The sequence below is a fragment of the Scophthalmus maximus genome, chromosome 22, assembly GCF_022379125.1.
Source record: "Scophthalmus maximus strain ysfricsl-2021 chromosome 22, ASM2237912v1, whole genome shotgun sequence".
Taxonomy (NCBI): Eukaryota; Metazoa; Chordata; class Actinopteri; order Pleuronectiformes; family Scophthalmidae; genus Scophthalmus; species Scophthalmus maximus.
Genome location: NC_061536.1, coordinates 10,278,934 through 10,291,228, shown reverse-complemented (window position 1 = coordinate 10,291,228; position 12,295 = coordinate 10,278,934). Strand labels below are relative to the sequence as shown.

General features: G+C 46.7%; 1 protein-coding gene across 2 annotated transcripts; it reads left to right on the top strand.

The window, feature by feature from the left end:
* The first annotated feature begins 4,983 nt into the window (after positions 1-4,983).
* On the top strand, positions 4,984-8,702 carry LOC118292427 (UPF0500 protein C1orf216 homolog). Of its 2 annotated transcripts, none has more exons than XM_035621365.2 (2): positions 4,984-5,118; positions 7,093-8,702. In XM_035621365.2, the coding sequence occupies exons 1-2, from the start codon at positions 5,114-5,116 to the stop codon at positions 8,210-8,212; spliced, it is 1,125 nt and encodes a 374-aa protein (XP_035477258.2). In that variant the 5' UTR covers positions 4,984-5,113; the 3' UTR covers positions 8,213-8,702. The 2 variants fall into 2 exon arrangements, with proteins under 2 accessions (XP_035477258.2, XP_035477257.2); XM_035621364.2 differs by lacking the exon at positions 4,984-5,118 and adding an exon at positions 5,546-5,744.
* Positions 8,703-12,295: the final 3,593 nt, after the last annotated feature.

Genomic DNA, 12,295 nt, shown 5'->3' with positions numbered 1-12,295 from the left:
TTTGCGCCATTACCACACAATTAACCGATACAGACTTGGTTTCAAATCCTAAGGCTCCGTTTGCAGGGTCAGGACAAGAGATCAGTTCTAATTGGAGTTTAATAGGAATAACGTTTTTTTCTTTTTCTTTTTGCAAGTTGGAGAGTAATTTAGCTTTGGCATCATCCTGCTGTTCAATCGCCCCCCTCTTCCCCTGCGTCGACAACCATTCCCACTTCTCCAAACTGAATTTCCCCAACTTTGTTTAACCTCCAAGTGGATATTACGAGGTCAACACAGAATCCCCCCCTCCCCCTCCTCCTCCTCCACCATTCAGCCCCACACTTGAAAGAGGAGGAAGGTTACATGTTTTGGCACCGAGGCCCCGGCTTCCAAATATCTAGAGGACACAGATCTGGCTTTATTCAGATTACGAGGAGGAGAGGAGGCAGAGGGTAGAATAATTGAAGAGATACATGAGCTGTAGCACCCAGGGGTGTGCTCGCTCGTGTCGTGACGTATGCACTTGTATGTGTCTGCTCACATCTAGGCCTTAAAATAAAAGCGTATAATTAGTGGGCAACGCGACCCCCCCCCGTGCTGGATTAGTGGTTCAGTTTAGCACGTCTTGGCCGATTTATTAAATTTTTTAAAAATGTTTTTAAGAGCTCTGGCTGTGAGCTGGAGGTCCAGCAGGCTTCTCTTCACAGTCTCCGTGCATCTCCGCACCAAGGATCTGACAGAGCGGCCCACGGGCGCTGCCGGCCGCCCTCGGCCGCTGTCACGGCCCGAGACTGGTGCTGCAGCAGACGCGGAGCTGAACTGAGGGAAATGGGTCACGGGCGCCGGGGGCTGTGTACAATTCCGACAAGGTCTTATTATGCACAAGGTAAGTCATGCTTTTTTTCTCCTTTTTTTTTTTTTTACTCTTCGTGTGTCAAAGGGAGAGAGAGGGAGGTTGGTGTCAACGTTGGCCCACAATAATCTTTGTTCCCCCCAGGAGGCCTCTCAGATGACCCTCAGTCCTGCGAGTTCACCCTATCTCTCCTCCTATCAGTGTCCTCTGTAGTTGTCTTTTGTAACTTGGGGTTTTTCTCCTTCTTCTTTTTTTTTCAGGGAGCGAGATGGAGGGAGAGATGATTTTGCGTGTGACGGGGCCTTGGGCGGGCGGCTGTGTTTGATGTATTTTTTATGTGCTTAGGCTACTGGTGAACGATGGGGAGGGAGGCAGGGAGGGAGGGAGGGAGGGAGGGAGGGATGAGGCCTGGAGCTGATGCACTTGAATGGGGATGTTGTTGAAGGAGAGAAGGAGGGGAGGATGGAGACGTGTGTGTGTGTGTGTGTGTGTGTGTGTGTGTGTGTGTGTGTGTGTGTGTGTGTGTGTGTGTGTGTGTGTGTGTGTGTGTGTGTGTGTGTGTGTGTGTGTGTGTGTGTGTGTGTGTGTGTGTGTGTGTGTGTGTGTGTGTTCGGTTGGTGCGTGTACGTGTGTGTGTGTGTGCGTGTGTGTTTAGTGTGTGTGTGCGTGAGTGCGTGTGTGCGTGAGTGTGTGCGTGTGTGTGTGTGCGTGTGTGTGTGTGCGTGTGTGTGTGTGTGTGTGTGTGTCGGGAAGAGGGGGTGGTGGTGGTGGGGGGGACTCGAGTTTTGTTTTTTTCTGCCTTCAGCGACGACATGACAGGGAGATGAGGGCAGGAAGGATAGAGACAGTGAACACTTGTTAAGTCTGTCTGATGTAACCTCCCTATACCACACACACACACACACACACACACACACACACACACACACCCTAACACACATTCATACTGCCATGCCCTCAGATCTAAGATTGACAATCACAAAAGCAGTCAGTCACCAGTTTGGAGGAATGTATCACACAGCATCAAATCCTGCGCTCCTCCCTCTGCGGACGCAGTGGAGACGTGACGTTGCCTGTCAAACGTTGCATTGTGGGTGACGTTTTGGGCGCATTTTAATGCACCTGTAACTTTGGACGTCTTGTCAAATATAGCGATGCGGTTGATTTTTGGTCTTTTTCTTTTAGAAATCTACCATCAGACGCTCACGAGGTAGATCAGCAGCTTCCCGTGGATGTGTTCAGTGTCTGACTGGAGGCGGGGGAATATACCGCTCTGCGCTTCGTGTTCACTTTTTATCGCTTTCCTCCGTTTCCCAGGATGCTTTTCGGCGGCCTGCTAGAGGATGGGCATGACCTCGCTTGTTGGCGAGGAGAGAAACAGGGGAACAGTTATAACACTGTAAATGTAACAGATGATGATTTTCTTCCCCACTGTCTTTAACTCCAACGATGGAAATCTCCCTGAAGGTCGGACTGAACCAAAATGTGTTTACAGCTGAAGTCTATGAAAGAAACAAAATGCTGTGCAATCAAACTACCAACATCGTTGGCTGAGCTGGAAATATCTCAATATAAGATATCACGACAAAAAAGGGAAGGTGCAATTACTTACTGCTTTGACTTTTACACCTTTTTTGTTTGTTTTTTGGCCATTTGCAAGCAAAAGTCTCCCTCCACTCCAAAATCTTCTTTAAAATCCTGTTTGTGCAGAATCACATATGTTCGCCCTGTTCGTTTTTGCATTCATCTGCTGAAGAAGGAACGTTTCTCTCACAGCTACACTCACCAAGCACTTTATTAGGAACACCATATTTCCCCACCCATTTCTTCCACATGTGTTTTTGTCTATGTGATGGCGGGAAGAAGATGCAGGTTTTGTATAAATTACGGGCGTCTTTAATGCCAGGGTCAAATTGCAATTCTTTCAATTGCAAAATTGAATTCAGCATCTGCAGATGGACTCACGGCACATTCAAGCACACGGATCAGCAAATGAGCACAGCGAAAGGAAACAGCCGTGTTGTAAACCCGCTGGTTGGGTCACATATTGCTACTGGGTTACATTCCTTCTCCACCTTGAGACACCCCCACATCTTGTCCTGCGTTGTCCTATTTTGATTCTCACATTTAGGTCGGGGGAAAAAGACAAACGAAGATTATATTGCATCTGGAAATTTCGAAAAAAGTTACAGGCCTCACCCTCTCCTCTCCTCTTTGTGGCATCCAAGTTGACGTGTATCACATCATTTCATGCTGCTGTGTGTCATCCTAGAGATACCAAAGGTGTTTTCTAATGGACATAGATCTGGATACATGGATTCGCTGAACTTGTTGTCATATCGGTGAAACCAGTGTGAGACATACATGGTGCATTATAGTGCGGGAAGTCATCATTAGATGATGGCTATGAACGGGTGTTTATGCTCAGCAGTAATACTCAGTTAGGCCTTGACATTCAAACTGTGATTGACTGGTATGAAGGGGCCAAGAAAAGGTCTTTATTATTACCCCACCATCAGCCTGGACCTGTCACCTCTCCCCGTCGCGCATGAGGCATTTCCTCCAGCAAGAAGCTGTCGCTCGAAAAGCTGTTGTGGGTTTCTTTTCTCTCTCGCACCATTGGGAGTAAATTCCCAGACACTGTTGTGTAAAGAAATCCCAGCAGATCACATGGTGAAAGTCACTGAGATCCCTTTTTTTCTTCTTCTTCTTCTTCTCGCCACTCAGATGATGGATGTGACCGCTGAAGCTCCTGACCTGCGTCTCCGTGGTTTTTGATGGATCGCACTGCTGCCACACAGCATCGGATGAGCAGGTGTGCAGTGTAGCTTTGTTTTTTGGATCCCACAGGTACATTTGTGTTGTTCACGGTGAAACACAGAACACACACAGAGTTGAGCCTAGAATGAATTTAACAAAAGAAAATACATAAATCATGTTATAAAAACCATGTTAAACCCCCACTACCCAAGCTCACATAGAATACAGCATAACTAAGTGGTTAAAAAAAGATTAAATTTGGATTAAAATTAGTGGGCTGGGTGATTATTGTTTGAACAAAACACATACACATCCGTCTTTTCCAGGCGACAAAAAGAAAATAATACGTTTTATTTTATCTACAAAGGATAATTATGATGATGTCCCCTTAAAAAAATTATATTATATAAAGTGAAAGTACAACATTTTAAGCCCAAAGACGTTCAGTATTTAGGTTATATGTCGTTATATTTCAATCATAAACTTCACACAGGCATGAATAATTTACCGATATATTACTACATGTCACCTGCTCCTCTTGATGATGTTTTTGTGTCCCCCTGAAAGACGTCATTCATAACACAGAAACACTGTCGAGCATCTTTGGACATATTGTAAAACTGTCTTAAAATGTTCTTTTTGCCATGGGGCTGAAAGAACATGAACAACTGCAGCCTTGTAATTATTTAACATCATGTGTGTGCGCGTGTATATGTATAGTGTATAGATGTGTGTGTGTGTGTGTGTGTGTGTGTGAGAGTACAACCATGCAATGAATATGTGTGTATATATATATATATATTGGTGTGTGTGTATGTGTGTGTATGTATGTATATATATATATATATATATACATACATGTTTACATACATATACACATATGTACATATATGTAATATATACATACATTACAAACACACACACACATACAGACAGATATGTGTTTCTATGTCTATACATATATATATATATATGTGTGTTGTACAGGTTTATAGAATAGGCTTGTTGCTGTAGAGTCAACCCTTTATTATTAAATATGTAATACAGTACAATGTGAAACAATAAATTCATCTGAGTCACATTCCTCTGTGGTCCTCCCATTGTTTCTGTTCATTCCCCCTTCCTCCTGTCCCAGCCCAGTTTAGGAAGTCTTATTAGTCAGCCCTTCATTTTATTTTTTTTCCCATAACTACAGTGGCAGCGAGAAGGTGGGGGGGGGGGGGGGATGAGGAGGAGGAGGAGGAGGAGGAGGAGGAGGGGGAGGGAGGGAGAGGAACAGGAAGACAAACATCACATAGGAGATAGGAGGACCGGAGGAGGGGAAAAACACAGGGAGGGCGCAGCGTCCGAGCCAGCGAGCAGCAGACCAGCCCCAAAAGACGGTAGGAACATGCAAATATCTCCCCACATGTGTGTGTCAGTCACTCGACTTATGCAACCGGCCAACGACAACATGACCGAGGCAGGGTGCGAGGCTTCTCACACTGAGAGGGGCACAGAGAAGGAGACGGCACTGACATGGGGTGAGCGTTACATAACGCAGCGATTATTAAATATCCCTCTTCTCTGGTTTGTTTTATTCTCTCCTCCCCCGTTTTCTTTCATCGCGCCAAATGTTGTTTTGGTTCATTTTTACATTTCATTTTAAACCTCAGACTCTGGGTTTTTCTGTATGTGGATTATTAGGATTGTGAAGCGTCTCGAGTGGATGTCAACGTGACATCCATCCATCCATCCATCCGTCGATCCATCCATCCGTCTGTCCGTCCATCCATCCATCCGTCGATCCATCCATCCGTCCATCCATCCATCCGTCGATCCATCCATCCATCCATCCGTCGATCCATCCATCCAACCATCCATCCATCCGTCCATCCATCCATCCATCCATCCGTCGATCCATCCAACCATCCAATCATCCATCCGTCCATCCATCCATCCGTCGATCCATCCAACCATCCGTCGATCCATCCATCCGTCGATCCATCCAACCATCCATCCATCCATCCATCCATCGCCGGGGCGTAAACATGCAGCCGCCGTCGCGCGCCATCGGCCGCGTGTTCCTCTCTTTCTGGCGTCGTCCGCGCGGAAACACGCGTCTGTGCGCCGCGATCAGAAACGCCCGCGGCACAGAGGGACTCCTTCGGTATTATTCTCCCTTTCTCTCATCCATCGCGTGTTGCTGTTGTATATCTGTTTTGCCTGGGCACGGCTGTATTCATATTAGACAGAATGCGCATTATCCATTCTGACAATATTGACCATATATCCCATTTAGGAATTCAGCTCAGCTGCTAGAGAAGATGTTTCACTTTTTCTTTATTTTAATTCTCCTCCTCCTGATGATCAAGCATCGGTCTGCGCCTCTACTGCTGCTGCTGCTGCGTGCGCGCTCCCGACAGTGCCACAGTCGCTGTCCTTCAGCACCACGTGGACGGACGCGCGTGCACAGAGGAGGAGGACTTGGGGGTGGATGGGGTGTGGGAGGGGGAGGGGCGGGGGAGGGGGGGGGGGGTAGTGGTGCAGTGATTGACAGCAGCCTGAAGTCAGGATTAGAGAGATTTCCATTCTGAGGAGACATGTAAATATTTGATGCTGATAGAAGTGGAGTGCGCAGACCAGCCTGTAGTTATAGACACAAACAAGGAGTTGGGTCTGACCCAGGAGTGTGTGTGTGTGTGTGTGTGTGTGTGTGCGTGTGTGTGTAGTCTGTTGTTCTGAGATTCTTTTCTTCACATCTTTTGATGAACATTTCCCCCCCCAAAAGCCGCACAGTTGCCCGTTAATGTGTCTATCGTATTACACAGCTGCCGGTGCTGCTGACCCCTGTTTGTACACAGAATTTTTTGGAAAAATGTGTCACGGCGAAACATCTTGCTTTGCTGCCAAAAGTCTGAATTGGTCATGTCCGCCGTGGTAACGCAGTAGAAAAGCTTGACTTGTTTTTCCGAAAACTCGCGGAACTTTTCTTGGAATTCAAGACGGGGGAATCAACAAGCTACAGAATGTTTTGTCCTCGGAGTCACGCTTCTGAAATCAGAACAGCACATTTTGTGGCCAGGACAGTGTGACCTTGGCATGGTTTCACGTCAAAAGGGCTGGTGTTATATCCTGACTTAAGACTGGAATGTTCGATTTCAACATTACATTCTCTTTTCTCTCTCTCTCACCCACGAACAATAGTTTGTTCTCCCGTTGCTCTTCTTTTTTTTCTTCTTCCTCTCTCCTCGTTGCTTGTGTCATATACTGCACAAGAGATTGTAAAGTTATTTGATGTAAAGTTATGATTTGTGATTTCAGGCAGCAGAAATAAGATGGACTCGGCTTTGCATTGCAATCTGATTGGATTCTCGAAACTGATACATGAGATCTCAGAAAGTTTAAAAATGATGTGTGTTAATAAATGTCCTGTCCCCGCAAGTTGATTTTTCTTCTATGGATATGAACAGAAAACTTTGGCTGAATGACGATATATTGTCTCTCTGTCGTTTCAGTGAGGCTCAGTCGAGGTCAGTGATGCTTCACCATCAGGACCAACCTCTGAACTCGGGCCACCGAGGGCAGGGAGGCGCCAAAAACAAGTCGTCCTCTTCACTTCGAAACCGGAGGTGCGAGAAAGATGGCAACTTCAACTTCCTGCCCGGGAAGGATGACGAGGGCCTCACGAGCAACGGCGGAGGAGACGAGAACCGAAACCAGGTGCGTCCCCGCAGCTTGGGCCCGTTGAGTCGGGACCCTCCGAGCTCCTCGCCGTCGCCTGGGTACCACCACAACGCACAGCGATCCCGCATGCCCTGCTGGAGCCCCCTGGAGCCCCTGCCCGAAATCGAGAGCGGGGAGGACGGCTATGGTCGGTTTCCCCCGGACGGAGCGGAGGAAGGGAGGATGGAGGAAGAGGGAAGAGGGATGATGATGATGAGGCAGAATGGGATGAAGCAGAGAGACAAACCGCCCCAGAAGAGGAAAGGCAGCTCGGGATTCAGAGGAGGAGAGGATGAGGATGGCGTCCTGGAGCTGGAGGACGGCGACGAATGGGGAGACAGCGACTCTGAGTCCGAGTACAGCTTCCGGTCCGGCGGCAGCATGTCCTCCCTCAACTTGGAGAACGGAGGAGAAGGGACGCTGATGGGAGGCTGGGACCGCATCGGTGTCGGCGAGCCAAAATCAAACCACCAGGACAGCGACCAGAGCACAAACGGCAACGGCGAAGTCGCTGCGAGACACCCGAGCTTCGGCCGCAAGTCGCTGACAGGAGGCGTCGTGGGCAACCCTCTGGAGGAAAGAGCGGAAGAGCAAGACGACGTGGATGACCAGTCTTCAGACTCGGACGGCCAGATGCCGGAGCTGATGGACGCCGTGTGGACGCTGCGCGACCGCGAGCGCTTCAAGGCCCAGGAGATGGAGAAGCACCAGGTGCAGCTGACCATGTACCGGCGCCTGGCGCTGATCCGCTGGGTCCGCACGCTGCAGGGACGCGTCCAGGAGCAGCAGAACCGCCTGCAGTCCAGCTTCGACGTCATCCTCACTCAAAGGAAGGAACTGCTGCGCATGGGCGCCGCCAACGCCGCCGCCGTGGCCAACGCCGCTCCCGCCGCCGCCGTCGGACAGTCATGAACGGAGAGAGAGAGTGTGAGGGGGGGAGGGACTGACAGGAAGTGGAGGACAATTTCCCTGAAGAAAAAAAAAAAATACATCTCCCATCATCCTCTTTGGCATTTTAATGTAGCTGATTGTGACGTCACAAAAACGTGTTATTGTTTTTGCTTATTTTCTTTCTGGCGTCCCACCCAGAGCAATAGATGTTCCACTCGTCTTCATTCAGGACGACGTCACCACCAAACCAAATCTATGACGTTCAGGATTTTGTGTTTTGATCGAAGCAATGGAAACACTTTATTGTGAAATTTTATTATGATGTTTAAATCAAAAAAGTTCTACGTGCACATTCTTGTTGTTGCTTGTATTGACTTATGAGAATAAAACTCTTCTGACTTTACCAGAAAAAAAGAGAATATCATAGATTTAACCGGGTAAGAGATGATTTATAGATGCTGTACATAATTATGATAAACGAAAGTATAAATAAAATGACCTTATACCTCAACATTGTGTCTTCTTCCCCCCCCCCCCATACATCCATAAGACTTGCTCTAATGAGATTTGAATAAATTTTTTATCACATTTCTTACATATTAATCTGAAGGGATTGCGGATTGGAGTTTGGAGCTCAGAGCCCTTTGTTTCATTCCAGATCAGCATGTTGATTCCGAGGAGCAGGTTTAATCAAAGCTCCCTCAGTGCAGATATGACTCAAAAGAGGCTCTAGTTTTTTTTATTTTTTTTATTTATTTATATCTTCTATACTTGCTGTACTGGAGCCCTTGGGGGCAAATGACCTTTTCAGCTCACAATTGCTCCTTTGTCAGACGAACAAAGTTGGTTTGTATCGGCTCATCACAAGGGGCCGTGGTGTGTGTGTGTGTGTGTGTGTGTGTGTGTGTGTGTGTGTGAGAGAGTGTGAGTGTTGTCTGCAGGGAGTGTGATAGCCGTGAGAGGCTCAAGCGTCAATCTTTTTGAGGGCATGGCTCTGCAGCCCGCGGGCACTGCGACATCATCTCACCTCTTCTTCCCTATATATGTGTGTGTTCAGAGATGATACCAGCCCCGCACTGCCACCCTGTAATCTCCAATCCATGAGCCGAGTCTCGGGGGCACACGCCGCCCAGGAGGGTCCCCCCCCCCCCCCCCCCCCCCGCCCCCCCCGGGGAGCCTGCAAGTCTGCGCCCCGGGGCGCTGCAGGTCCTATCCGGACGCCGCGGTCCGGTTGCGCGCAGGAGGAGGAGGAGGAGGAGGAGGAGGAGGAGGAGGAGGAGGAGGATGATGAGGAGCCAAACCCCCGGGCAAAGTTTGGGATAATCCCAGGCAATGCCTCCCAAACTAACTCCCGTCGATCTTACTTATTTATTTTTTTTTGAAAGCTTATCGCCTCTCTTGGACGCAGGCATTGCGCAGAAGAGTCTGGGTTGCCATTTACATATTGATCCCTTGTTCGCTGGCTGAAGGTGGATGTTTGCGGAGGCCTCAACAAAGGCCGAGCGGATAACACGTTTACACCGGAATGGTGACTTGTCGTAAGCAACGTGCAGGGCAGCATCCCCTCTCGAAAAGAAGAAGAAAGGGGCCTCAGAGGAAGAACAAACGTGCCTTTGACTGTGATATTGTAAACGACTGAGGCGTGATTTCATGGTAGTTAGGGAGGGTTTATGAATGCGTCCAAATAAAGCTCATGGAACACGGAGATAAACGAGGACCGGACGCTGCAATAACACTGAAAGTCACCCAGGAGAAGGCAGCGCCGGACCAGCTGTGCCCGAGGATAGAAAACATTGTCAGCATCTTTGACGTGAGCATGAAATATCTTACAGTATGAAAATATATGCAGGTGGCGGCACAGACTCAAATATTTCTAAAATGTTCGGTGCCACCTTCTGATTATCGGCACAATTTCTAAATGGATTAGTAAGAGTTCATCAATAATGCTTTGTGTACCAGTTGTAATCAGTTCTCCAGGTTGTGAAATTTTTATTTGGTGAGATATCAATGAAAGAAAAAGGAGAAAAAGTCAAGTGAAAGATGCAGCCATAATTGTCAATATGTAACTAATAATAAGTGTCACACATTTCCTGATAACAAACGCATTAACAACAACACTGACAACAAATTTCAGCGTAAAAAGTTGTGACAGAACAGATTTTTCCAGAAGGTCAGAGGTCATACGCTGTCATGATGTGGCCTCCCTGACGAACCAAAGAGCTCAAAAGTCAAAGAAAGTGTCCACACCAGTGAAGGATAAGCATCCTAATTAATAATGAACAATAACTTCATCACAATAACAACATACACACCTTTTTAAAAATGCCTTCTTGTTAGAAAATCGGTGTTTAAGATTGCAGGGTGTTGGTGTGACCGTTGGGGCTTCTGCTGACCGCCGTCTTTCTCCGCAAACCTACTAATTTAGTCGGCTATAAAAAGGGGAAGAAAAACAACAAGACATGTTAATTGTGAGATGTTTTTTTTTTTTTATTCAATGCCAAACTTCCTGGGGAGCAGTGGAGCGCGCACGGCTGGGCCTTGTGGCAGCCCCACGGCAACGTTGGTGCGCCAGGAGGAAGGATCTTGCGTGTTTCTGTTCTGTAATACACTTCACCTTCTTCACCTCCGAACAACAGAGAGAGCACAAAAATCCTGTTATGGATTGTAACGCATTATAGTTATGTATTCCACAGATACATTACTATAATGCCTATAGCCTACATCTTGTCAATGGTTTTTAAATCTGAATTATCAATTAGGATTTTAAATGGCATTCTTATATTTCTGAGCTAGGGCTCATTTAATGCTCTATACAAAATAGGCTATAGTATTTACGTAATATTTTTTCCCCAAATCAGACATTTGATACTTCTTTTAGCCTTTGCAAAGGCTTATTGATATAATCCCATTAAAGATCTCATGTACATCATTTAAAAAAAAACATTTTTGAAAAAGGGGTAGTGAGTAGTAAGCTAGTTGCCAAACCTATATTAATTCAATTATTGAATTTAGGCTATTGGATGATTAAAAAAAAAATGGTATTTCTGTGCAGCAGTAAATCATCAAGGACAATATCCCAACAAAGCGAATGGCAAAACAATCTTTCCAAAAGTTTGCTCCTGAACACATAAAAAAGACACACACACACACAAGCGCACACACACACACACACACACGCACGCACGCACGCACACACGCACACAAACACCAACGCACAGGCATTTCTGACCCGGAGGACACATAAGGAAACAGTGTCCACTAGGGGGAGACTCTCCATCACAGACCAGCTCCGACCAGAACGTCACCTGCGCTTGTTTCCGTGTTGTGACGCCAGGGGGCAGCAGTGTGCACGTGGGGGCCTCATCCGCCGGTTAAGTGTGTAACAGTGGTGCGCTTAACAGGGGGGTGGGGTGGTGGGGGGGCACCTGGGATCCATGAAAGGATTCCCACTGGGAGGAGTAGACTGTTTTTCACAGCATGTTGAATAATGACATGCAGTGCAACACCGGGGTCAGGGCCAAGAGACATCTGATGGATAACAGGACAGAGATGCAAACGAAACCAAAAAAAAATCCACATTGCTATTATGTAACAGTAAAAATAAAATAAAAAAAATGCTATCTTTTATACACATTTTGATTTGCTTCTTGATGGTTCCAAAAATTAAATTCAAATAAAACGAGGAAAGTAATTTGGTTGAATTGCCTGGATTCAGCAGACACGTGCAAGGGCACTTTGTGTTCAGGGGTCAGAAGTCAAATAAGGTCAAGAGACACTGACACAACGTGGCAGGACCACTCTTTATTCCAGGTTTATAGGTTTTTGTAGTTTTATTGCAATTCTTACTTTTTCCAGAAAAGTAGATGACCTGCCAGAAATGAACAGGGAGAAAAAAGACAGAAAGGAAAGGGACAGAAAAGAAAACAGGAAATGACTCATACAGCTAGTGGCCATTTTCTTGTTTTCCTCAAGATCACAGATTGTTCACACAGAATTTTTGAGGTAGTCGATTTTCCCTGTACGATAAAGAATTTCTTTTTTGTCTCATCTTGCTAAAATTACAAAGAAAGACATTTTGCAGCTGATAATCTAATCCAGCTCTTT